The 22,672-nt window shown below is 40.5% G+C and overlaps 1 protein-coding gene across 1 annotated transcript; it reads left to right on the top strand.

Moving 5' to 3' along the window:
- The first annotated feature begins 2,423 nt into the window (after nt 1-2,423).
- On the top strand, nt 2,424-22,371 carry st6galnac5a (ST6 (alpha-N-acetyl-neuraminyl-2,3-beta-galactosyl-1,3)-N-acetylgalactosaminide alpha-2,6-sialyltransferase 5a). Its single transcript, XM_030775357.1, has 5 exons — nt 2,424-2,438; nt 3,234-3,431; nt 16,819-17,231; nt 21,399-21,506; nt 22,125-22,371. Exons 1-5 carry the CDS (start codon nt 2,424-2,426, stop codon nt 22,369-22,371), a joined length of 981 nt encoding a protein of 326 aa, XP_030631217.1.
- The last annotated feature ends 301 nt before the right edge of the window (nt 22,372-22,672 follow it).

Below are 22,672 nucleotides of genomic sequence, written 5' to 3'. Positions count from 1 at the left end.
ATTACAGCTCTAGAGATCCAAAGTAGTACAAAGCCCTTCTTCAGACAAGATAATATTAAGATATTTCTGCTTCATCAGCAACTTAATGCCATCTCCAACTGTTAATCAATGATTAATCAAGCTATGGGAATGATTAATATATTAAGCGACTGTGTGTAAAGCATGAGTTGATTAAGTGAAATCTGTCTCAGAGGATGTGGAGTATAGAGGTTATTTCAGAACCAATTTTGTAGGACTGAAGCCAGACTTCAAAAAGACACCGCAAACTTTATAAAGCTTTTTCCGAGATGGCAGATCTTGAACCGCATCGTCCTTTGTATTTTGGTGATTTTCACTTAATAGCAGTAATCTGCATTACTTCTTCTGGGAAATCTTTGTTATTATGACTGTTTTTTGATGGGGAGATTGTATGATCCACACATAATGGCCAAGGTCTCGGTTCCTAGTAGCAGAATAGCGCTTTATTTAGTTACATCTCCTGCTCTCACAGTAATGTTCTCTGTGCAACTTTATGTTACTACAAAACTCCCGTTTGCTGTAGTATAAAATCCCTTGCCAGAAATGGGCTTTGTGTTCATATTCAACACTATGTGTTTTCAATAATCTTCTTAATTTATGAGAAAATACGTTAAGTTACGAGCTCAAGGATTTGTTATTTTGTTTAAAAATTTGGCAAATTCACTTTTTTGATGTTCTCTGATGAGAGTTTTGAAATATTTCAGGGTATATGTAAAAATGACTCAGTTTCCATCAAAGTGGAACACTTCTTTAAATATCTTGTCTCCCCCAGTGGCACTCACAGACCTGGCAGCTTTGGTTCTTTTAAAAGGGAGGTTTAATGAAAAACGTGTATTTGCTCACAGCTGGTCAGCCTTACTCAACTCAAAATCATCATTTTTCATTATTCATTATTCATTTATACATTAATTTATGTATATTTACATGTTGAGGAAATGAAACAAGAAAAAAAAAAAGCTGAACGTTGTCATTCAAAGAGCAAAAAATAAACACAATGTGATTCGTTTTAACAAATCGCATTAACCAAAAACACACAGAGAGAATTTTGATTATTCATATTTGCTGAAGTCAATTTCATAATGATATTTTGTCAGCTAACACAGTCTATGACTTTTCTCACAGATGCTTCTCACTGGAGAAATTCTGTATTTGTATTCATATCTAAAATGGAACAGAGTGTTTGACCAAATATGCACCTGGGTTGTTAGTCACTAAAAGAGGACTGTACCAATTATTACCACAGCAAAGTTTTGCAGTCATGCACAGTGAATTTCTTCATGTGTCAATGCATTTGTCTCCCATTGGGACAACACGCCATGCGTAGCAGCAACTAAATCACTGCGCTTCTCTGAAATACAAGACCCCCTTTATGTCATCACATTTCAGAGGGACATGAAATGTGCAAGAAATCATTAAATATGCATGAAAATGGTACATATAGAAGCAAATCAGCAGCAGGCAACTTAAGTTTTGTGGCTTTCGTATTAGCTTCACCACGTGCTATTACAGCAGTGTGGACAAATTCCAACTTATTGGCTGGATAAGCAATGATGAGATAACACAGTGGCTCTGTGCATCCTTTGTTCTGCTACATGTAAGGTCAGAAATGTGCTATCGTAGAGAGAGATAGATATAAACAGGGAAATATTCCAAGTATATTTTGTGGCTATCTCTTGGCTTAAAAAGTGCTCTGAGAGCCAAGTGTAATGTCTATTGAAATACAATCTGCATGAGTTGCCCTATAAATCTGTGTAAAAGGTCTTACACAAGTACATGAGGGCTTCAAGTTCTAATATGATTTCACCACATCTGTCACCTCACTGGATAGATAGACAAACAGACTGACAGACAGACAGACAGATAGATAGATAGATAGATAGATAGATAGATAGATAGATAGATAGATAGATAGATAGATGGAGCATGTATTTATTTAATGCAAATAATGTAACACTGATGAATTGATGATTTAATAGATTTAATGTACTTCATGTAATACAGCTTAATTTATCACACTAAACTGCACAAACTGACATTTGTGATTTTTCCAGTCATTTAGGTTTTGTTTGATCATTTAATTGTGATTGGGAGGTATCCTGTGTTGTGTGTGTGTCTTTGTGTGTGTGTGTGTGTGTGTGTGTATTTAACACCCGGAAACACAATGCTCTTTAAGACCATGAAGTATTACAGCAGGCAAAATCTGCTTACAGCACCCGGTTTGTGAATTCCGCGATAAGAATGGGGTTTAAGGCAGTGTTCATACAAACGGTAATCTCAGACAGGAGTGGAGCATACAGCGTCCTGATGCGATGGGGATATTTATGTCAACATAATCTCATGTAGTACTACCAGGAAAAGTGGACCTACATGTGCAGACCAGCAGGAATAAGACAGCACGCCGCAAAATGAAGACACGGATGGTAATAGTTTTTTTTTTTAAGTATTGTTATTCTACTGAAATATACGCGCAAATGAAAGCATTGTCTAAGTAGCTGCCGCAGCTCTATTACACATTGCATTTACACTGAGCAAGCGTAATTAAAAGAAGATTTAGAACTGAACACTTAATCCTTACCTTTGTCCTGTTTTTCTAAATCTGTTCATTTTATTTGTTTTTTGAGTTAATTGAGTTAGAGGATCAGCTCGTATTTTTCGACAATAAATCTTAAGTGATCTGTGTTTAAAGAATGCAGGTTTCCAGAATAGTTACCTTCCGATACTATGCAGCTACCTTGCTTTTTCAATCTTTGAAAGCTCTATGTAAAAGAAAGCCGGATGCTGGATTTCATATGCATCAACTCAGCAAAGGAGTAGAACAATGTGTTGGTACTGTGATATTTGCCTGAATTGTGATGTACCATGACACCAGCAACCAGTACCCAACCTGTAATTCAGAATATGGTGACGTGATTACAGTCTTAAATCTTTCAGTTAAAATAACATCTAAAGTTCTCAGCAATTAGTTTCGGCGCCAAGTCCTGTGCTCTCTTTCAGAATATGAGCTCGGAAGTTTACTTTGTATGTGTTAACCTTGCGAAATCTTCTGTGATAACATCGTAGCTGGATTAAAATTGCAGTCTGACATTACAGATGGGTGCAAGGGCGGACTACGTGATGCTTTCTTGTGTCGTGCCAAATGCGCTCTGGAAATTGTTGCTTTTATGTTATATGTGATTTTGTTCATGTCAGTAATGAAAATGTGCTTCTCTTTCTAGCGTCATGGGGTAGCCGTGTTTTTAGCGATTACCATGTGCACAAGTGTGATATTCGTGTACAACGCCAGCTCCGGTAACACGTCCCGAGGTTCGGATGATGCGTCGAGTCAGAAGACGGAGCCCACCAAAAGTCCCGATAAGGCTCACAAAACCCCTCCATCAACACTGCACGGCTACAGCAGCATCACTGATCACAAGGTAAGAGCGAGCACATGTTCCTTGCGAAGTAACAACATCTGGTAGCTCCGGTTCGCTTCTGCGTGAGAGTCACACATTTTGCATTTCCATTTACACTTTGGTTGCTGAGAGAACAAAAATCTCAAATGTGGAGCAGACACAGATTTTGGAATGCATTTCTCACATTAGGGAATGTGCGATTTATCTGTGCATTCAGGGATGCATATAGCAATCTTCTTCCAGAAACGCCAACACCGTGTTACGGTGCGCCCCGCCTCCAAATAAATAAGTAAGTAAGTAAATAAATAAATCCTGTGGACTTCCATCAACCGTGTTGCACTAGTTTAACTCTACTTCTAGGGATAGAAAGTCTTTTTTTTGTTTTGTTTTGTCTTTGGACTTGTAAGTAGAAACCTACATGTACGATTAAAGCAATATTAAGTTAACCTACACAACAGTAATAACTGTGAAAAAATATTTTGTCTATGTAATCACACCACAAAGTAGAGTACAGTGCCTGTTGATAGTTTGTTTGTCAAGCGCTGACTCTTTAATTTTTTTGGATCACTTTCTAATAGAATATGCACATTAATGACGGATACTGGAGAGCATATTAGAGATGAATGGGCTCATTTTAATGATTCAATTTTCTACCATTATTGTTGCCAGCACTGATTAGAAAAATGAACACCAGGACTAATAGAGAGTGCACAGAGTCATTAAAAATTCAGAGGGAGAATTCTAGATAACACTAAAAATGAATATAATACTAAAAAAAAATTAATATTCATAATAGAAATGTATACTGTATTGGATCTCTCAAATTTCAAAAGGTTAAAACCAGTGACAAATTGGCTGCGTTAGTGTTTTAATAAGAACTTAAACATGAGTCTTTGAGGTACATTTCCTGATGTGTGCCAGTGTGTTAAAAACCATGCTGTGCTGCACATCAGCAAACACAGTCAATTACAGAAAAGAAAGATGTATTGAATATGTCTTTCAAACATCAGGTGATCCCTGAATCCATTTGGAGACGAACTATGAGTTTGTTGTTTGTTTCTCCACGCTTTTAATGGTACTTTAGGAGGATTTCATGGGAGGAACTGAGGTGTAGTTACTGGCACAGTTCTGTAGAAAACGTTGCTCTGTACACTATCACTCACAATTTACCTTACCGTTGTATAGCTCCCATTCTGTGCCCACCTGTCTTCAGCACTAGAAGCCTCTAGGCAAATGGTCTCTTCAATCTCCAATTTATAAATCCTCTGTAATTTCACCCTAGTGCCGTTTTGGCAGTGCTTGCCTTACTTGGTTGTAGTTGATTGACATTAGTCTTGATGTGAGGTTAGACATACATTCTACTATTGCCAAGGCTACGATTCTCTTTGAGTCACTGACACACTACTGATGGAATGTTAAATGGCTTATATGGTCAATCATGAGCCTTTCCAGTGGACTGTCAGCATCCGAATGTTTTTTTTTTCCTCTTTTTTTTTCCCAGTCTAAATCTCTTTTATCGACAACCAAACCACATGTGAAATCACTTCCTTTTTTGTGTCCACATCATTAATCAACTATCATTGAGCAGTAACTCAAATTGTTTACACTGTCCAGTTCTATAACTTGCTTGCTGCAATAGAAAGAGGCGGACCTGAGATTACAGGCTGACTTTTATGAGAACTATGACACACAACTGGTCTGAAAGTGCTGTGAAGCATGCCCCACTCCACAGATCTGAAATGGATGTTTCCCTGGATTAAATATTTAAATGAAGGAACATCAGCTGTAAATGAGGAGCGTCTATGAATCTCAGCACCATCCATCATATTCATATTTCAGAGTGACGAAGCAGGGGGCAGGCACAGCGGGCGGAAATCAGAGGCAGCTTAAGACATGGGCTTGCTTTTATTTATTTAATTATTTATTCATTTATTTATTTATTTTTTGACTTGATCTGCTAGAGAACCATTGCATGCAAGTATATTACATCCTATATGAGGCTTTAAGACCCTGAACCAGGCTGTCGTCCTAATCCTTTAAATGGATGTTCTGGGCTTCGCATTGTTTTGTTGATGCAGGATTATTTGGTGGATTATGATAGCGCCTCTGTAAAAAAAAAGAGGACATATTGCAGATTTTGCATACATTTGATCTTTTGATTGCTTCCTGTTTCTTAGCTGTAAATGAAAACTGTTTGGAAACCCTTAAAAAGAGCAGTGTGTGAATGGTGGTTGTAGTCATTATAAGGAATTATTATGAGAGTTTCAAAAAGAATTTAAAAGGGATGTTAGCCCAATAAGGGCATATGGGTTAATTATACCTCAGCACTTTGCTACTGCATAACTCATATATATTTATTTATATTTGTATGTATGTACATATGTATGTATGTATGTATTTCTTTACTTGTTTACGTGAAAAATTGGATTGGCGGTCCTTTATTTTTTTCACCAAAGATGATCATTTTGCATAACAGTCCAAAAATAGTCTTGAAACTTCATTTTTTTATTCACTGTACCATTTTGATGACTGCATCAACAGTGAACTTCCAAATAAAGGCCTTTTAAATATAAAACGGTAGGGAAAAAAATACAAGAAAAACATCGAAAAGCCTATTTCTTGCCAGCATTGGGTTTTATGAGATGTGTAATCTTTTTGATTCTTTTCTCATGGGGAGCAGCAGGAGGCATCTTTACTGGCCTTTAAGACAGGGTACATAAAGGTATTTTCACTCAGTCAGTCCATGACAGTACCACACTGTCACAGTTACTCTCTTATATATTATCTACTGATTTCAAAACCTAAGTACCAAAAATATCAGTTATTGATCTTGTGACATATCAGATATCTCAGAAGAATCATGTTGAGAGTTACAAAGAGACAACTCTCAGATTGGGTCCCTAAGGGTTAGATTCCCTTTCCTTTCTCTCCCTGGTGTTTGATTCTGTTCTAGAATATTCAGTGGTACACATCATAAAGCAAAATGACATACCCAGAACTGACCAATGCGTATGTTGCAAAACGTATGTTGCAAATGTCAGATGAGAGCTTTGCCAATGAATTATAGACTAAAGTGCATTTTTAATATTCAAACATGCAAATTTGGTCAGTAAAAGCCACTTTCCTGATAAAAATAAAGTCAAGTATTTCTACAGTTTGCAACATCACTGCCACTTTGTTTTGAATTATACTTCTGTGAGAATGAATACAACCAGAAAAAAATGCCGTCACAAATGCCTTAATTACTTTTGTTCAATCACACTTATGTTTGAATTCGTGCACAAATCCCTTTTGCTCATGCTTTATCATAAACTGTTAGAATTCTCTGGAGGTTTGAATGGAATACCCATAACATGTACCCAGTATATTTAGGCTTGAATGTCTATGCTGTTTGATTTGAAAAAAAAAAAAAAAAAGTGTAGCTGTGACCCCTGTGTAGTTTCTTAGAATAATTTTTCTGCACTTGCAACATGAAGAGTTGTTTATCTTTTAAACTCTAAACCTGTAATCAGCGCTAATGTCATGGAGCACAGTCTGAGAAAATGCAAGCATTATTAAACTCACGTCTGGTATTTTGACTATGTAAACTAAGCCATAAAACAGGTCGGCATTCATCCACATCGTGTTTACATGACCCTGAGACCTAACTATCAATTGTTGACCTTGTAAACCTTCAGAATACTTTACTTCTTCTGTCTCTTAGCAACAAACTGTCCAACAGGCTCATTTGACTTCTTTCATTCATGAATATTTCAGAGATGAAAAACAACAAGGCGTATCTATCGTGCTGATAGAGAAAAAGTCAGAAGTTCTTGTACATTATCAAAAAGTAATTATAGAAGAGGACTCAGTGTTCCTGTCCCATTGTGAAATGCTGAATATTAACATCACACTTATTTCATTTTAGCGGTTTGACTCTTAATTGAAAGGACTGTTAATTAAGGAATGAATCTTCCCCACCAGGAGGACATCAAAGGATGTACCAGATGTGCTAATTGCAGTGTGTACTCACTGACCCTTCCATATTTTCAACGGTTCAGCAGTTGCTTCAGACTTAACAAATGCATTTTCTAAACTAAGCCAATATCGAGAGTATTTTTACCGCTGTCGGTATTAGCACAACCATTCCTCATTTCTGTAGACAAATCGATGGTTTAAATATAAGAGTTTGCGAGAGTTTGTTATTCTCACTTGACTGTTTATGCCAATTATTTAGCTAGTTTTTACCAGATGCCTCCTTCTAAAGTCTAAATGATCCATATATCTTCCAGAGATGGGAGAACATTTTCTCTGCATTTCATTTAATGGGTGGCTGCTCCTCTGAATCCTCCCTGGGCCGCAGACCCAAGCAGACGTCAGAACAGTCTGGATGTGGAGGTGAGGGGAGGTACATAAGGGAATAGAGTGATAAGCGAAGAAGTAGTGAAATAGAGAGGGAAAGAGAGGAAAAGGGGGTGGAGTAGACAGTGCCAAAAAAAAAAAGACAGAAGGAAAAAAGAAAGATGAAGAAAAAGGGAGGATGAGGGAGTGTATATATATATAGAGAGAGAGGGAGAGCTCCCAAGACTCTGTTCTCTGTACTCCAAAGTCAGACTGAGACCTCTGGAGATACAGGATTTGAGCACCACTGGCATCTCAACATCTCTGTGACTTCAGCTGAGGCACACAAGACTTGGGGAAACACTGTATTCAGCTGCATGGGAAGATGGGTAACGGTGAGGAATATTAACATTTTATTATTTTGAGGACGAAATGTTTCAGAGGCGCTACAGCTAAAAATGGCTCCAATGCATGGGACTCAACCTCTATTTACTCCTCATTTTAGTACATTAGCTCAGCCAATTAGCAGCTGCTCACGCAAGCAAACAATCACCAGCGTAAACTGAACTCATTCATGCCTGTTCTTGTTGGTTTGACTCAGCTGGTCCTCCTCACCAGCCTGGACGGGGAGAGTTTGGCTTTGGATTTCAAGAAAACTGTGAAAGCTTAGGTCATTATCTTGGGTTTGTGGTTGTGAGAGCATCCAAAGATCAATATTTCAGCAACAGCAGGCTAGGATCTCCAAGAAATATGATTACCTTACAGAGGTTGGCTATATCGTACACACATACTCATTCACACACACACACACACACACACACACACACACACACACACACACACACACACACACACACACGTTTGTATTCATATCCTAGTGGGGACTTCCCATTGAATCCCATTATTCTGTAACTTAACTTAAGAATACTAACTTATCCCCAACCCTAACCTTAACTTTAACCAAAGAAATGCTTTGACACTCTTTGTTTTATCAGTTACAACAATATAGTTTAGAAAAGCATTGTTCTCTTAGTAGGGACCAGCATTTTGGTCCCCATAAAGCACTTTTTTCAGATTAGGTTATCTTACTGTGGTCCCCAGAAGGATTGCAATTCGTGGTGCGTGCACGCACACACACACACACACACACACACACACACACACACATACATGCATGCATTTATAAGTAATGTTTCAGTTCCTATTCAGTTCCTAGATAAAGATTCATTTCTAAGATTAACCATTACATATATAAAACTAATCTTTCTGTATATGTGTGCTAACAGAGGTTTATCTAAGAACATTCCAGGAACTCTTGGGTCTCCTGAGGTTGTTTCTGAAGGCACACCGGGTTTGGCCCCCGTTCAGTGCACATCTCTTCAGTGCAACATCCATGACACCCTGTCCTCTTCCACGGCCAAAAAAAACCCCCCAAAACAGTGCCTACCATAGAACCCTCCTCCATGCTTCACCTCCTCAGGGTAGAGCTTAAGAAGCAATTATCAAATCTGTTTTGATAAGCATTCCCAGGCTGGACCAATCACCTGTGCATCACAGCCTTTTGGCGTTTTCCTGGTTGGGAAGCGCAGCTGAACATAAACAGTTTCGCAGCGTAAAGGAAATTGTTTGGGAGATAGGGAGATGGTGGAAAGGTTTGTTAACACATTTGCAATTTCACGCTCCCAGGTCTAACCCCTAGAGGGGCGTGGATTGTAGCTGGCAGGACCGAAACACTCAAGATTTGTCTGGATCTCTCTAAAAGATGTCTTCTGGACCAGAAATGGTTAAACAACAACAAGTTCAAAACAAATCTGCAGCCGGATGATTTTATATTGTAAGGATACACAGATCCAAGACTGGGTATTCCTCTATTGAGAAGGAGTGAGGGGAAAAGTGCAGACGAAAGCTGTGCATCGATAGGTTTTCGCTGGGCTGAGCTGAGCTGGGCTGGGCTGGGCTGGTGGTGGTGTTATTCGGCTGGGCTGGGGTGATTGATGAGGCCATCCTTCATGCTGAGAAAACAAACGATCAAGTCATTATCTGTGTTTTTCAAACATAATCTGCCTAGGCAAAGTCTGTATGCCAATACCAATTCCTGGGAGATTATCAACATAGTGAATTTTTTAGGCAATCAATTACACCTCAACCAAGCCTGCTTTGCTTTGGAGCACATCCAAATTACTTTTTTTTTGTTTTTCTTTCAACAGATGTAAGACGGTTTGAGATTACTTTCATTATATACAGATGTTTGAGATATTTATGAAGATTTTGACAGTCTACTCTAATTCACTGCTGTGCCACAGAGATGCCATTTATTTCATTATTTCCTATTCTATGTTGAAGAGAATTCTCTTTGATGTCAATTTAACCTATCGTATTCCTCCAGCGATCGCAACTCACACAGCTCAGAAAATAGCCTGACACTCTCTTTTTTTTTTTTCGGTCCCCCAAGCAAAAGAGACGTAGAAGAATTTTTATCCTCAAAGGCATTCAACCTGCGTTTACCCACAATTCAATGCTCCCTAATGAGACACAGCCACGAGTCTTGACGGATGCCGCTGGCAGCTCTCAGTGGCACTTGCGGGACTTTGCAGCAACATGACAATATTAAGCACTGCACCATAATTTTGTCTCAAACCCTCTTGACAGGCTATTGTTTGCCTGCCATCATGAACTCCATTGTTCAAATACAGAGCCATTATCTGATATTTTATGCATATTGAAGCCGTCTCTGCTGGGAGTCGACAGTAATTCTGGATAAAGTCTTGTTGCTCCTGGATAAGCATGAAGGGTGCCATCTGGGATCTGAATTGGAAGCTTAGTAGGCTGTAGGTTCCCAGTGTGACGTTCTCTCTCTTTCTCTCTCTCTCTCTCTCTCTCTTTCTCTTTCTCTCTCTCACACTCTCTCTGTCTCCCTCTCGCCCTCTCTCACTCTCTCGTTGTCTCTCTCTCCATCTCTCTCTTACTCTATATTCCCTCTCGTTCTCTCTCACATATCTACATATCATCACAGCAAATCAAAAGCACTGATGAGCACTTTCCATACAGTTATTATTTAGGTTCAAGGGTTAGAATAAGTGCTTGGGTACTTAAAATAGCAATAGACAGATGAATAAGTATGCTTGAGGGGTCATTTTCAATCAAACTCATGGCCCAGCTATTATCATAATGCTCCGCCCTCTGGACTTCAGTATATCACTAAGATTATGCACATGCACTGTACACCGGCGAGGCTGTAAATTTGTACTGTGGTTTTAGCACAGAACATGTTAATTGCTAATGGCAGAGCTGTTTATTCATTGATGTAGGTGATGTGGTGATGGACCCAGAGGCCTGATTTAAGGAAGCAGAGCAGCATGACCAAAGAGAAAAAGTGTTCATCTCATGAGCTCTGAGACAAAAGGTGCTCTTGGTGCGTTATGAGTCTGTTACCAGACCACGATCAGTGACAGATCTTTTCCTCAGTGTCTGACCGCTCAGGAACCTCCAAATTATTATCATTATGAGATAAAAAAGTGCACAGTAAATGGGCCTGCTGTGTATGTGTGTGTGTGTGTGTGTGTGCAGTCCCCCTGAGTGGGATGGCTTTAATGAGTACGGTGTGAATGTGTGGGAGGAACATCACTAGGGTTAAATCAGCATGAGTGGAGTCTTGTGCATCTCTAAGCACAGTAAGAGTCTTCTTACCTTCTGACTGAATTCACCTAATACTGTCTGCACACACACACACACACACACAGACACACACATATATATATATGTACACAAACACCAAAACAGGACAGCTCTACTGGAGAATTCATGCCCTCAAGAATGTGGCATTTCATCAGCCTCAGGTCATTACCTACCAGAATTTTGTTTGCTCCCCTGCCTGTTGTGTGTCCTTGCACTTTTTTCAATCATGCTGTTTCGCATCTCTGTCTAGTGCCCGTCTTGTTGTTACTCCTGTTCCTCTTAGCTTCTATTCCGCTTTATTCTTCCTTGATTTGTACATCACCTTGAATATTATGGTTGAAATGGACTTGAATAATTTACTTAATTTATATTCAGCTCGAGAGGGTCAATATAAATTACATATTTATTACACATCTATTACTAATTAACAAACAGTTCAACTGTATTCGCTGATAAACAGCGTCACTTCTGCTCTTCTGCATTCACATGATGTCACGATGAAGGTCGGTTTCGCTATGGTGAGAAACAGTCAGAATCATCTTCCGTCTCAGCAGGGGTTCTGCCCTATTTCTTTCTCTCTCTCTCTCTCTCTCTCTCTCTCTCTCTCTCTCTGACTGTCTGCCAGCATGCTCTCAATCTCTCAGTCCCCACATTCTTCCTTCCTTTCTCTCTTTTCTCTGATTGCCTGTCTTCATCACCCCCCTCCCCCCCAGCCATCACACACACACACACACACACACACACACACATAGACCATACATATATACACACACACCATTTTCTCAACACCTAAAACCCTCTACTCAAAGGGCCAAGTTATCATTTTGGTCCATCTCTTCATTATCAGGTGTGGTAGAGGTGGAGGGGTGGGGGTGTGTGTGTGTCAAGGGGGGGTGGGGGAGGTGGGGGGAGATAGCGATTCCTCCCCTAAGGGCACATTTTAAGAGGAACCTCATGCGTCTGCTGCTACTTTAATATGTCACTCTGAAACAACGGGTCGCCGCTGTAGGGGGGAGGACCTTTGTATTCAGGCCTGGGTCCAGTCATCATGATAGATAGACGTTTTCATTTCTTTCCGCGCCCCACTGTCCTTACCCCCCCCCACCCCGCCCACCCACCACCACCACCCTCCAGGCCCTCATCTGCGGGGATGACGAAGCAACCTCACAAATAGGAGGAAAGAAGCATTTGTACCTCCCTACAGATTAAGTTGGAGCGCAAAGGATGATTGGTTTTACCCGCCTTACCGCTCACCAACCGATAGCTGAGGCCGAAACCAAGGTCGCTCTGTCAAATAAACCCCTCAGTGTCTCTCGTCTCATCTGCCTGACATTTAAGGCTTTGGCTTCGTTGCTGTATAGATTGACTCAACATCTTATCATTCGCACAGTGTCTCATCCATGTAATCTGGTCCATTATACTATCGGCCTAGTGGAACAATGATAAACTAGTATGTCATGAAATATTTACAGCGTAGTACAACTAAATGTGACAGATTCCTCAGCTGGATTCTTCCTAATAGACTGTGGTGTGTCTCATAGCTCAGTTACCTCTGCTCTTTTACAGTCCGTAATTGGCGACTCATTTTTCCATTCAGCCGCTGTATAATTCACAAAAAAACATCATGTACTTGCTACGCGAGGAGATATTTTACACTGTCGCAGAGGGCTGATGGAAACACAGGACCTGGGCTAGTCCTTTGCCTGCACCTCATTATCAGTTGAAAAATGTCTGCCTGCTTGTTGCCCTTCAGCAATAAAAGCTTCGGGCAATCAATCAGTCTTTTTACACGTCCTCACCTCAGCGTCCATTTTCCTCCCACCGTAGACACAGGTCCGTTTCCTCTTCAAATCCATTTTCTTCGCTTCCTTATTCCTTTATAACCTGTTGTCACCAGTAGCCAAAGTGATTCAACTACAGTTAGTGGAGGGGAAAAAAAAGGAAGAAATATCTGTCTGGTCAGGGAGACCAAAATGGCACAGAGTCAATTTCTTTCTCATACAAACTACTCATGTGTGACTAGTTTTACTTGATACGCCGCTACAGTGTCCTGTGTTAGACTCAACAGAGATGTGGCACTCGAAATTTCCCTTTGCTCCTCAGAATCGTTTTTACTGCGCTTCTCAATGCTGTATTCCAGTTATTCTTACACTGAATAATTGGGCTCTGGCTCCTATTCTCAAATGCTCTCTGTGCAATGTTCTCTCTCTCCCTCTCTCTCTCTCTTTTTTTTTTCCTCACTGTCTCTCTCTTTCTGCTCTAATTGAGTCTCTGCTGGGATCTATACTTTTTGCTGCCATCAGAGGGAATGAATCCAGGGAGTTGTTGGAGTTTGCTAATTGCAGTTGTTTTGGAAAGCTCTGTACACCCTGTTGTGTTTCCTTCATTAGTTAACGACATCATCTCTCGCTCGGGCTAGCAGGACAAAAAAAAAACCCCACCAGGAACAGCAAGCGCCCTTCTCCACAATTCTAACGCACTCCTCCCAATAACACTCTTTGTTTTTCTTCCTCTGCCCCCCCCTCCCCATTTCATCTCTCTCACAAATGCATCCCAAACATTACAGCAAATATTTAATTACTTTTTGTATTTATTCAATTTATTTCTTCCCTAATGTGTTCCAGCACAGGTTTTACTAAGGAAAGTGGGAAATGTCATTTTAAAAAGGAAAAAAAACAATGACAGGAGACCTGAAGTGAAAATGAGCCTTAATGAGTACCCGAGTGCCTCAGCACAGCAGAGGGGATTTTCAAAGTCCGTCATGAGGACAATAGATTGGCTATTTTGTGTTCAGTCTGAGGTGATACGGCAGGTCCTGCTGAGTTGCATGATTTACTGTCTTTCCTTTATCCTGCTGCCACTCTGGATCTTCTGGCTCCCTGTCTCTGCTGTTTTTTTATTTGTTTGTTGTTCAAAAATCTTTGATAATTGGGTTTTTCTAAAGGATTTCTGAGATTTGTCGCCAAATGTTTAACTCGCGTTCAGATGAGGTAAACAGTTGCTAGAGGATGCGCATATGGTATAGGGGTAAATGATTTCAAATTGTCTTGTTTTTATTCACATTGTCTCCGGTCATGATCATTCCAATCAGTGACAATTTTATGTTGACCTTGTGGGTTCACATATGTTCCATTTTAACCAGGTTTTTAAAACACACCATCAGGACTCTGTGACTTTTGATAAACTTTACCCCCAGTCCAGTTATGCTGCTGTAGCTTTCCAGTGGTCATGTGTGTTCTTGTGTCCTTAGCCAAGGTTAGTCTGTCTGTAGGTCTAAGAACAATGATTTCCTCAAGCTGATACCTAGAGTCTAGACACAATACAACATGTTATTTAGTACATGAAGGACAAGCACTATTGTGGATACCCTTTTTGGACCCCCACTGGAAAAGGGAGAAAAAATTTCAGTGACACACATACAAAGAGAGAGTAAGAGAGAGAGAGAGAGAGAGAGACAGAGAGAGAGACAGAGAGAGAGAATACAGATAGGACTGATTTGGCTCTCTGGAAGCACCCACACCTGGCGGTAGAAAATTGATTCACGTCCCATAGCAGGCTCCAGGTGCTATGTAAGGAGCGAGGCAATGATTGATTCAAACAATTGATTGGCGACCTTGCACTGGAGGCTCCAGCATACTAGAAACCTGAATGAAGTGTTTCTTCTCCTTTTTTTCTTTCTCTTTTTTTGGCGGTCCAAATTCTCCCCGGGGCTTTTTTTTTTGTTGTTGTTGTCACGATAAGTTTTGAAGGTGAAGACGGGAGGTTTGTGGAGAAGACAGGAGGTGACACAGGAAGCCTTAGTGTGTCAGGCCACCAGGAGTCTGAGCTTCATTAAGTGATTTATCAGTGAAGCAGCACCTCCATGACTCCCATGACCCCAAGGACTGAGCAGTGCCATTATCTAGTGACATGTGACATTGTGAATAGGGAGGCATGCTGATGCCATGCTGTAGCTTATGGCCACTGGCTTGAACCCATCATTGTTTGTGATTATTTTTCCCTCTCACACACACACTGGACGCTGTCATCCAAGACAAATTACGTATCTTCAGCTTGGCTGCCTCCTTATTTGCATATCATTGATTTAAACAGTGTAAGCGTTGCATTGAGGAAATTTTCAATAAATGCAGCGGTTTTCTCTCTCTCTCTCTCTCTCTGTGGCGGAGACGGGCTTTTATCCCCGGAACACCAGCCTTTCCTCTTTATCCACATTACAGAGGCTGGGCAAAAAAGGGAAGTTGCCCTTATCACTGCTGGAATACCAATGGAGCTTTTTTTTATGTAGGCTGGGAATTATTCATGGAAAGCTGTGAGAATCGGAACTGTGAAGAATTGGAGCCCATGAAGCATAATGGTGGTTGAGATATGTTGGGGGAAGGGCCACATGACTTGTTAGGTATTCTAAAGTTGGAAGGCAAGGACAGGCAATGCAGGCCCTGAAAGCACTGTCAGCTGCTGTTTGTCAACAATGCATTTATGCCTGTGCTATGTTAGTAGCACTTGGGTACCCTACAATGCATTATAATGTCAAAGATATCATTGCTGTTACTGCAGTGACTTTATTCACTCAAGCCTTTAGTATATGCCATTTGATTTAACTACTGATCAGTGATTGGTCGACATATTAGTGATGCACCAACTAGTGATCAATGATTGGTCAGTATATTAGCAATTCATCAACTACAGGTCAGTGACTAGTCAGTGCATTAGTAATATATTTTTCCTTGCCAGTGCTTTGGTGGAGCTACAGTGCTTAATAGGGGTGCTAAGGTATATTGACCTCATAAACATGCCAAATGAAAGCAACAGCCCCACAGAGCAGCCAGTCCTTCTCCAATGCATGACTCATTTCAGAAAAACACATTGTCCCCAACAGACAGCACTTCTGCACAAGCATTAGCAAAAGATACACAGCAGAGCAATATCATACAGCACACTTACTCAACGCTACTTAACGGACACTTTTTTATCTACAAACAGACACATGCTGAACTTAAAAATGACGTGTTTTATCACTCTTATAATGCCACAACAACACAAGGCATCAGAAAATACAGCCACAAGAAATCAAATTAGGATGAAATCAAGAAAGATAGATGCATGCTGAAATACCAAACTGCTGAAACAATGTGTGTTGTCACATTTGATAAATTATGATCAAATTTCTTGGAGCGGCTTCTGGAGGGGGGGGGGGGGGGGGGGGGGGTGAAGACCCCCCCCCCCCCCCCCTTAGCACTGCCCATGAGTGATGTACCGACTAGAGGTCATCTTATTGGTATTGTATATGGTGTGCAAATAAATTTGGCAGATACAAATGGTGTTAGCACCTCTTCCTCAGTGTTTGTGATCCTCGTAATCTTCCTTTCAGTCTTTTGTTTAATATCTTTTTTTTTTTTTCTCTTTGTCCTCATAGCCACTGAAGATGCACTGCAGCAGTTGTGCCTTGGTCACCAGCTCAGGTCACCTGACCGGTGGGCACCGTGGCAACGAGATTGACAGCGCAGAGTGTGTCATCCGCATGAACGACGCACCCACAACCAACGGCTACGGGCAGGACGTGGGCCGCCGCACCAGCCTCCGCGTCATCGCTCATTCAAGCATGCAGCGGGTACTGCGCAACCGTCACGAGCTGCTCAACTCCAGCCAAGACACCGTCTTCATTTTCTGGGGACCCAGTAACTACATGCGACGAGATGGCAAAGGCCTGGTCTACAACAACCTGCGACTGATGAACCAAGTGCTGCCTAAACTCAAAGTGTACATTGTTTCGTGGCAGAAGATGCTTCAGTTTGATGAAATCTTCAAGAGGGAGACGGGCAAAGACAGGTAAGAGAGGAGATGCTAAACGGGTCTGTATAGGTGAGCAGCAAATTGAGCTCTGCCAGTCTGGCGTGACACAGAATGTTTGGTGTAGATAAGAGTAACAGAATGTTTCACCAATAAATAAGTCAAAAAAAAGTTACTGAGGTTCTAATCTAAAGTTTAAAAAAAAAAACAAAAAAAAACAGCTGAAGCAGATTTTACACAGTCTTAATCTTAAAATCTTATTCCCTTCAGTATTGTCTCTTTCTGTGAAATGTAATTGTAATGCAAGAATGAGGATTTTTTTGGGGTTATAAAACAAGATATGACTGCTGAGTAACCCCATTTTGTGACCTGGAATAAGTCTGTGGAGACAAAGAAGTTGTGACTGTTGTTTGTAGCTATTCTCATCTCTGACTTATCAGAGTTTGCTTAGCTCCTATTTTCAGTCATCCCTGGTCCCATGAGGGGAGTTGGTTTGTGATTTTGGACTCCCTCTGGATAGCTTTTTTCCCAGTCAGTTATAAAAGAAGAAATTAACCCTATTTTTTTCACCCAGAGTTTATCAGTAGGTAATGTGACTTGACTTAGAACATTTGGTCCAAAATGTTTTCACAATGTCAGTACAAAGTTTTAGACCATGCTGAATTGGATATAAACATATTTGTTCATTTCTGGATTTGGTTTATTTGGTGATATTGGCGTGTAAACAATAAAATTCAGTCAGAACGTGCTTGACAGCACAAGACAGCTCTGATAGAGGATTACAGGGTATGTGTGTGTATCATTTTACAGAAAGTAATTACAACACTAAGATAACAGCTAATCACTCCCATTTAACAATACAAAGAATAGAGTCCCATCAAACGCATCTGAGACTAATTACCATGCAGCTCAAATATTGTCACAGACTAATTAACTATGGATCAAGTGATAGATTACAATAGTTGCATATTTCATCCACTGAGCTTTTTGTATATGGAGTCTGCTGGAGTGTAATAATGTGGATTTTTTTTTTTTTTTTTTACACTGCCTTCCGTTGTTTGTATTATATAATCCTTTGAAATGAATAGTTGGAAAATGTGCAGAGGTGAAGATGAAAGAAAAAAGATACCAGTTAGAAACATGTCAGTGTTTTTTCTGCTCTGTGTGCCTCAGAGAGCTGTCGCACTAACGTAAGTGTGAGACTGACACTCTTCTTTTGTTTATTTTGTTTGATGTATTTTAAATTCAGTAAGCAAACCGTAAACTGTCAAAAGTTGTTTTTGAAATATGCAACAAGCTCGTTGCTTGTTCATTAATATATGGACTGCCAGTGGCGGTTGATATGTTTTAAATATAAAATTGACTTAATTACGATGTTTACTCATACGTGAAAGGATCCTGAACAAAGCACCTTAGAAGTTTACTTTCGCATATTTTGTAAGAAATGACATTATGGGCTGATTTAAGTTAGAGTTGGGTCCTCATCACGGAGAAAGGACAAAACAATGTATTCTGCTATCGGTCATTTCAGTTAAAACTGAGAAAGTTCTGGTAGCCTCAAATTACCAGGACATGTAAACAAGAAGATTTCTTCAGAGTCACAAAAACAGAAACTCTGAGCATCAAGACAAGAAAAAAGAGCCGCCAGCGTACAGTCGTGCTTGCAAGGCACTTTTTTGGCTCGACAGCTTTGTTTTGCTTTTCTTTCTTTCTCTCTCTCTCTCTCTCTCTCTCTCTCTCTCTACACCAAGAGAAAAATTGATCCCTGTCTGGTCACACAGAAAGGGGAGGGGGGGGAACAGCCTGGTTCTATGAGCTGAAAGCAGTAAGTCTTTTAAAAGCACAGCTAAACCGTGGCGTGGTATTGTGTTAGAGTGACAGTACGAAATTGGTTAAATCAACAGTAATCACTCATGGTATAAAAAAAATTCAACCCTTATCCCTCGTTCTCTGTCAGTTACGCATATTTTTCCTCTCATCACACATACATTATAAAGACCTCATCACCATTTACAAAGCGTTTTCACAGCGTTTTCCCTGCCTGCCTCTCAGAGCTATTCCAGCCTCAGATTTTCATCCACACACTCAGGTCTTATACCACTGTACTGCTAATGCTGTCAAAGGCCAGACAATCCTTTATTTCCTATGACCCCTAAACACAGGGGTTCTCTCTAACAGTGCCTCTGTGAAGACGCTGTGCTTTCATTCTTCAAAGCAAAAACTAACAACATGTCTTTTTCATCCAACAGCACTTCCCCCATGCCTGAGGTTCAGCCCTCCCTTTCACTTTGCTAGTCCTTCATTTTATTTTGTACTGTTATTGTCTATTTTAATTCTGTTTTTCTGCTTTTTGATGGAGTGTTTGTCTCAAATGTTCCCTCTATATACTGTAAGGACCACGCTATAGACTGAGAAAAGTGCTGATTGATGGTCTAGACTCTCCGGTTTGATATTTATTGGGTGAGGGTTAAGGTACACTAATATGTGTGTGTGTGTGTGTGTGTGTGTGTGTAGGAAATTTCTTGTTTTTGTACGTTCTCTGCATCAAACCCTGTGTCACCAATTTCCCCCATATATTACAGAGGTCTTAAAATCCCCAAAATGAATCTGGAAGCTGTGTGCCAGCTGTAGGGAAAAAACATTTGGCAGTCCTTACAGAAAGGATATGTGGCTGTGATCTAACCCCTCCACCCCCTCCCCAGACCAGGACAGCTGAGATAACTCCCCCCAGCCAACATACAGCCTTCTCCACAGACGTTTTCCGGGCGCAGGCAGTTAGGCTGTCCTCGAGTTTGCTGTATAAATAAAGCCTAAACCATCTTCCTGCAGATTCATTCTCATGCAGGGTTTCGCCTCAGCCCTAATCTAACCCATCTCATTCAGGTAATCAGGGTCTGGAGGATCAAGTGTGTGTATTTGTCCTGGGCATATTAGATTCAAACTTTAGATTCATAAAGTTAAAAAAAAACAGAGAGAGAAAGAGAAAAAACTTTGGACTTTCATAGATTCTGAATTATGAAAGACTACAGCTCCAAACCTGCCAACTTGCCCAGTCTGTGTTACACCTCAACCCGTGACTACCCATATATTTAAGCTGAGCACTGGACTTACAACCCAGAGATATACCTTCATGTAGGGTTTCGCTCTAGTCTGAATTTATTACTGCTGGTTTAAATATTCAGAGACTCTCTCAGGGTCTTAATTAGCCACATTTGACATCCTGGAATACTGATGAAACCAAATCAGACCGAAAGCTCGGTCTCCACCGGGTGACTTTATATATGATTTATTGGTTATTGGTGTAACGTCAGAGTGAAGCGTTCTAAGACCAAAATAAAAACCCAGAGAGGGTCACGCTCCCTGTGCATCTGGGGTGTGGATGTGATTTTGATTGAAAGCTTGCTCTAGATTCTGTTTGGGTACACTTGCATAGGAGATAATAAATGAGACAGCTGCCAGATGGAGAGAGTTCTGTTGTCTAAGGTAATTTACTGGCAATCAGAGGATCCTAATCAATCAGAGCATCTGTGACCGCTGTTGGTTAATGGTGTTTGTTTCTTGTATATTACACTATGATTTGTAAGAAACACTTCTCTTATAACTAAATTATCGAATCCGGAAGCTCTCCAGTGATGACAGAGATTGCTCATGCTCAGAGAGAACGGTCTGCAAACAAATTGGAATGTCAGATAATATAGAGTAGAAGAAATGCTTGTGTGTTTCAATGAAAAAATACAGACATGCTGTCATGGTAACAGGAGGTAATCATTTGACTGGAGTAATGTTGTTTATGTGTTGAGTTTGCTAGAAGTTTTAGAGAGGGTGATATTACAGTCTGAAGTACCAGACCATTGATCCATCAAGATTTTGTGTGGATCAGTGAGCTGGACCAGACCTTATTCTCTCTCTCTCTCTCTCTGTCACACACACACACACACACACACACACACACACAAACAAAACAAATTTCACCATCATCACAAAAATCATTTATGTTAAAACTTACGCTGGCATTTTATATCTCGTAATTATAATGATAAACCAAATCAAACGCAAATGTTTAAATACTTAAATTTAGACTGAAGCAAGACCTTTCAGAGGGCAAGGAGCTCTTAAAGCCAATGGTGTACAGACTGTGTTGGGAGGGGTAGCACATATAGCCTGCTGAATCCTCATGCCCCCCCCCCTCTCTCTCTTTCCCCATAGGAGAATTTCTAACTCCTGGTTAAGCACAGGTTGGTTTACTATGACCATTGCTTTAGAGCTGTGTGACAGAATCAACGTCTATGGGATGGTGCCTCCTGACTTCTGCAGGTGAGACAGACTACATTATATCTGAAATAGTCCTGAAGGTTTATTAACTGTGTTGTCATACATTCAGGATCTGACTGACAAGTCAGTTTATATGCAATGTGTGCTTTAAAATTCAGCTTTAAATACTTCTCTGCCCTGGGTGATTTCACTATTGCATAACAATTATAATAATTATTTAATTCATAATGTATAATTATTTTGAATTATTTAATTATCTAAGTTAATAATTCTCTTGTTTATAGGTTTTTTTTTCCCTTTTAATTTTTCTATTCCGCGCACTTTGACAAGCCAGCCAATGACTCTTGCACTGCGTGCTGGGTTTTGTACAAGCAATATGCGAACAATGACCAACCCAGAGAGGAAAATTACAGCTGATGATTCATTTCAATTTCTTCCAGAGCAATGACCTTGCCCACGGCCATTTTATCACATTATTATGCTACATGAAATCAATTTATTCAGCTCATTGCTAGTTATTCCCTTAACCGATTCAGGTTAATTGCCTTGCTCAGGGACATGCGGCTTGGGATTAGAAAGGGGGTTTCCTGGTTTCTCTTTAATGGTAATTCCATCACGCTGCTTATTTTAATCTCTTTTCATTTTCACATGTCTTCACAGAGAGGCCGAGCACCCCTCGGTCCCTTACCATTACTACGAGCCTCTCGGGCCAGACGAATGTGCCATGTACATTTCCCATGAGCGCGGTCGCCGTGGCAGCCACCACCGTTTCATAACCGAGAAGCGAGTCTTTGCTAACTGGGCTCGGACTTTCAACATCCACTTCTATCAGCCCGACTGGAGCCCCCCGCCACTGCCAAAAAATGACACAACACCAACGGTTTTGCCTCAGGCTCAGAAGACATGATTTAAGCCAGAGCCTTTCGTTTGAAGTCAAAAATCGTGCGCACTGGCCTGTTCATGTTGTTATGTAGACAATGTCGTTCATGTTGAAACAAGCCTTCACAGAGCAGAATTCAGCACCGCTGGGACTCCTGTTGTTTTTCTGAGGTTTCATTGACAACTCCCACTGTCTTTCTCAGTTCACACATCTGCCTTTGTTTTTACCTGAAAAAAATGGACAGGTCAAAAGTTTTAAAGGCCAACAGCCTGAAAGTTTATCAATCCTCCTGGACTCGTTTTTGTTCTCACTCAGTGAAACAAGGAAG

The sequence above is a fragment of the Chanos chanos genome, chromosome 5, assembly GCF_902362185.1.
Source record: "Chanos chanos chromosome 5, fChaCha1.1, whole genome shotgun sequence".
Lineage (NCBI taxonomy): Eukaryota > Metazoa > Chordata > Actinopteri > Gonorynchiformes > Chanidae > Chanos > Chanos chanos.
The sequence above is the reverse complement of the archived record's forward strand: the minus strand, read 5'-3'. Positions and strand labels throughout refer to the sequence as shown.

Bases quoted from the DNA above. Each gene is read 5' to 3' on its own strand.
- st6galnac5a (XM_030775357.1), top strand. The intron at 3,432-16,818 runs GTAAGAGCGAGC...TTGTCCTCATAG, and splicing joins GCAGCATCACTGATCACAAG to CCACTGAAGATGCACTGCAG. The intron at 21,507-22,124 runs GTGAGACAGACT...ATGTCTTCACAG, and splicing joins GTGCCTCCTGACTTCTGCAG to AGAGGCCGAGCACCCCTCGG.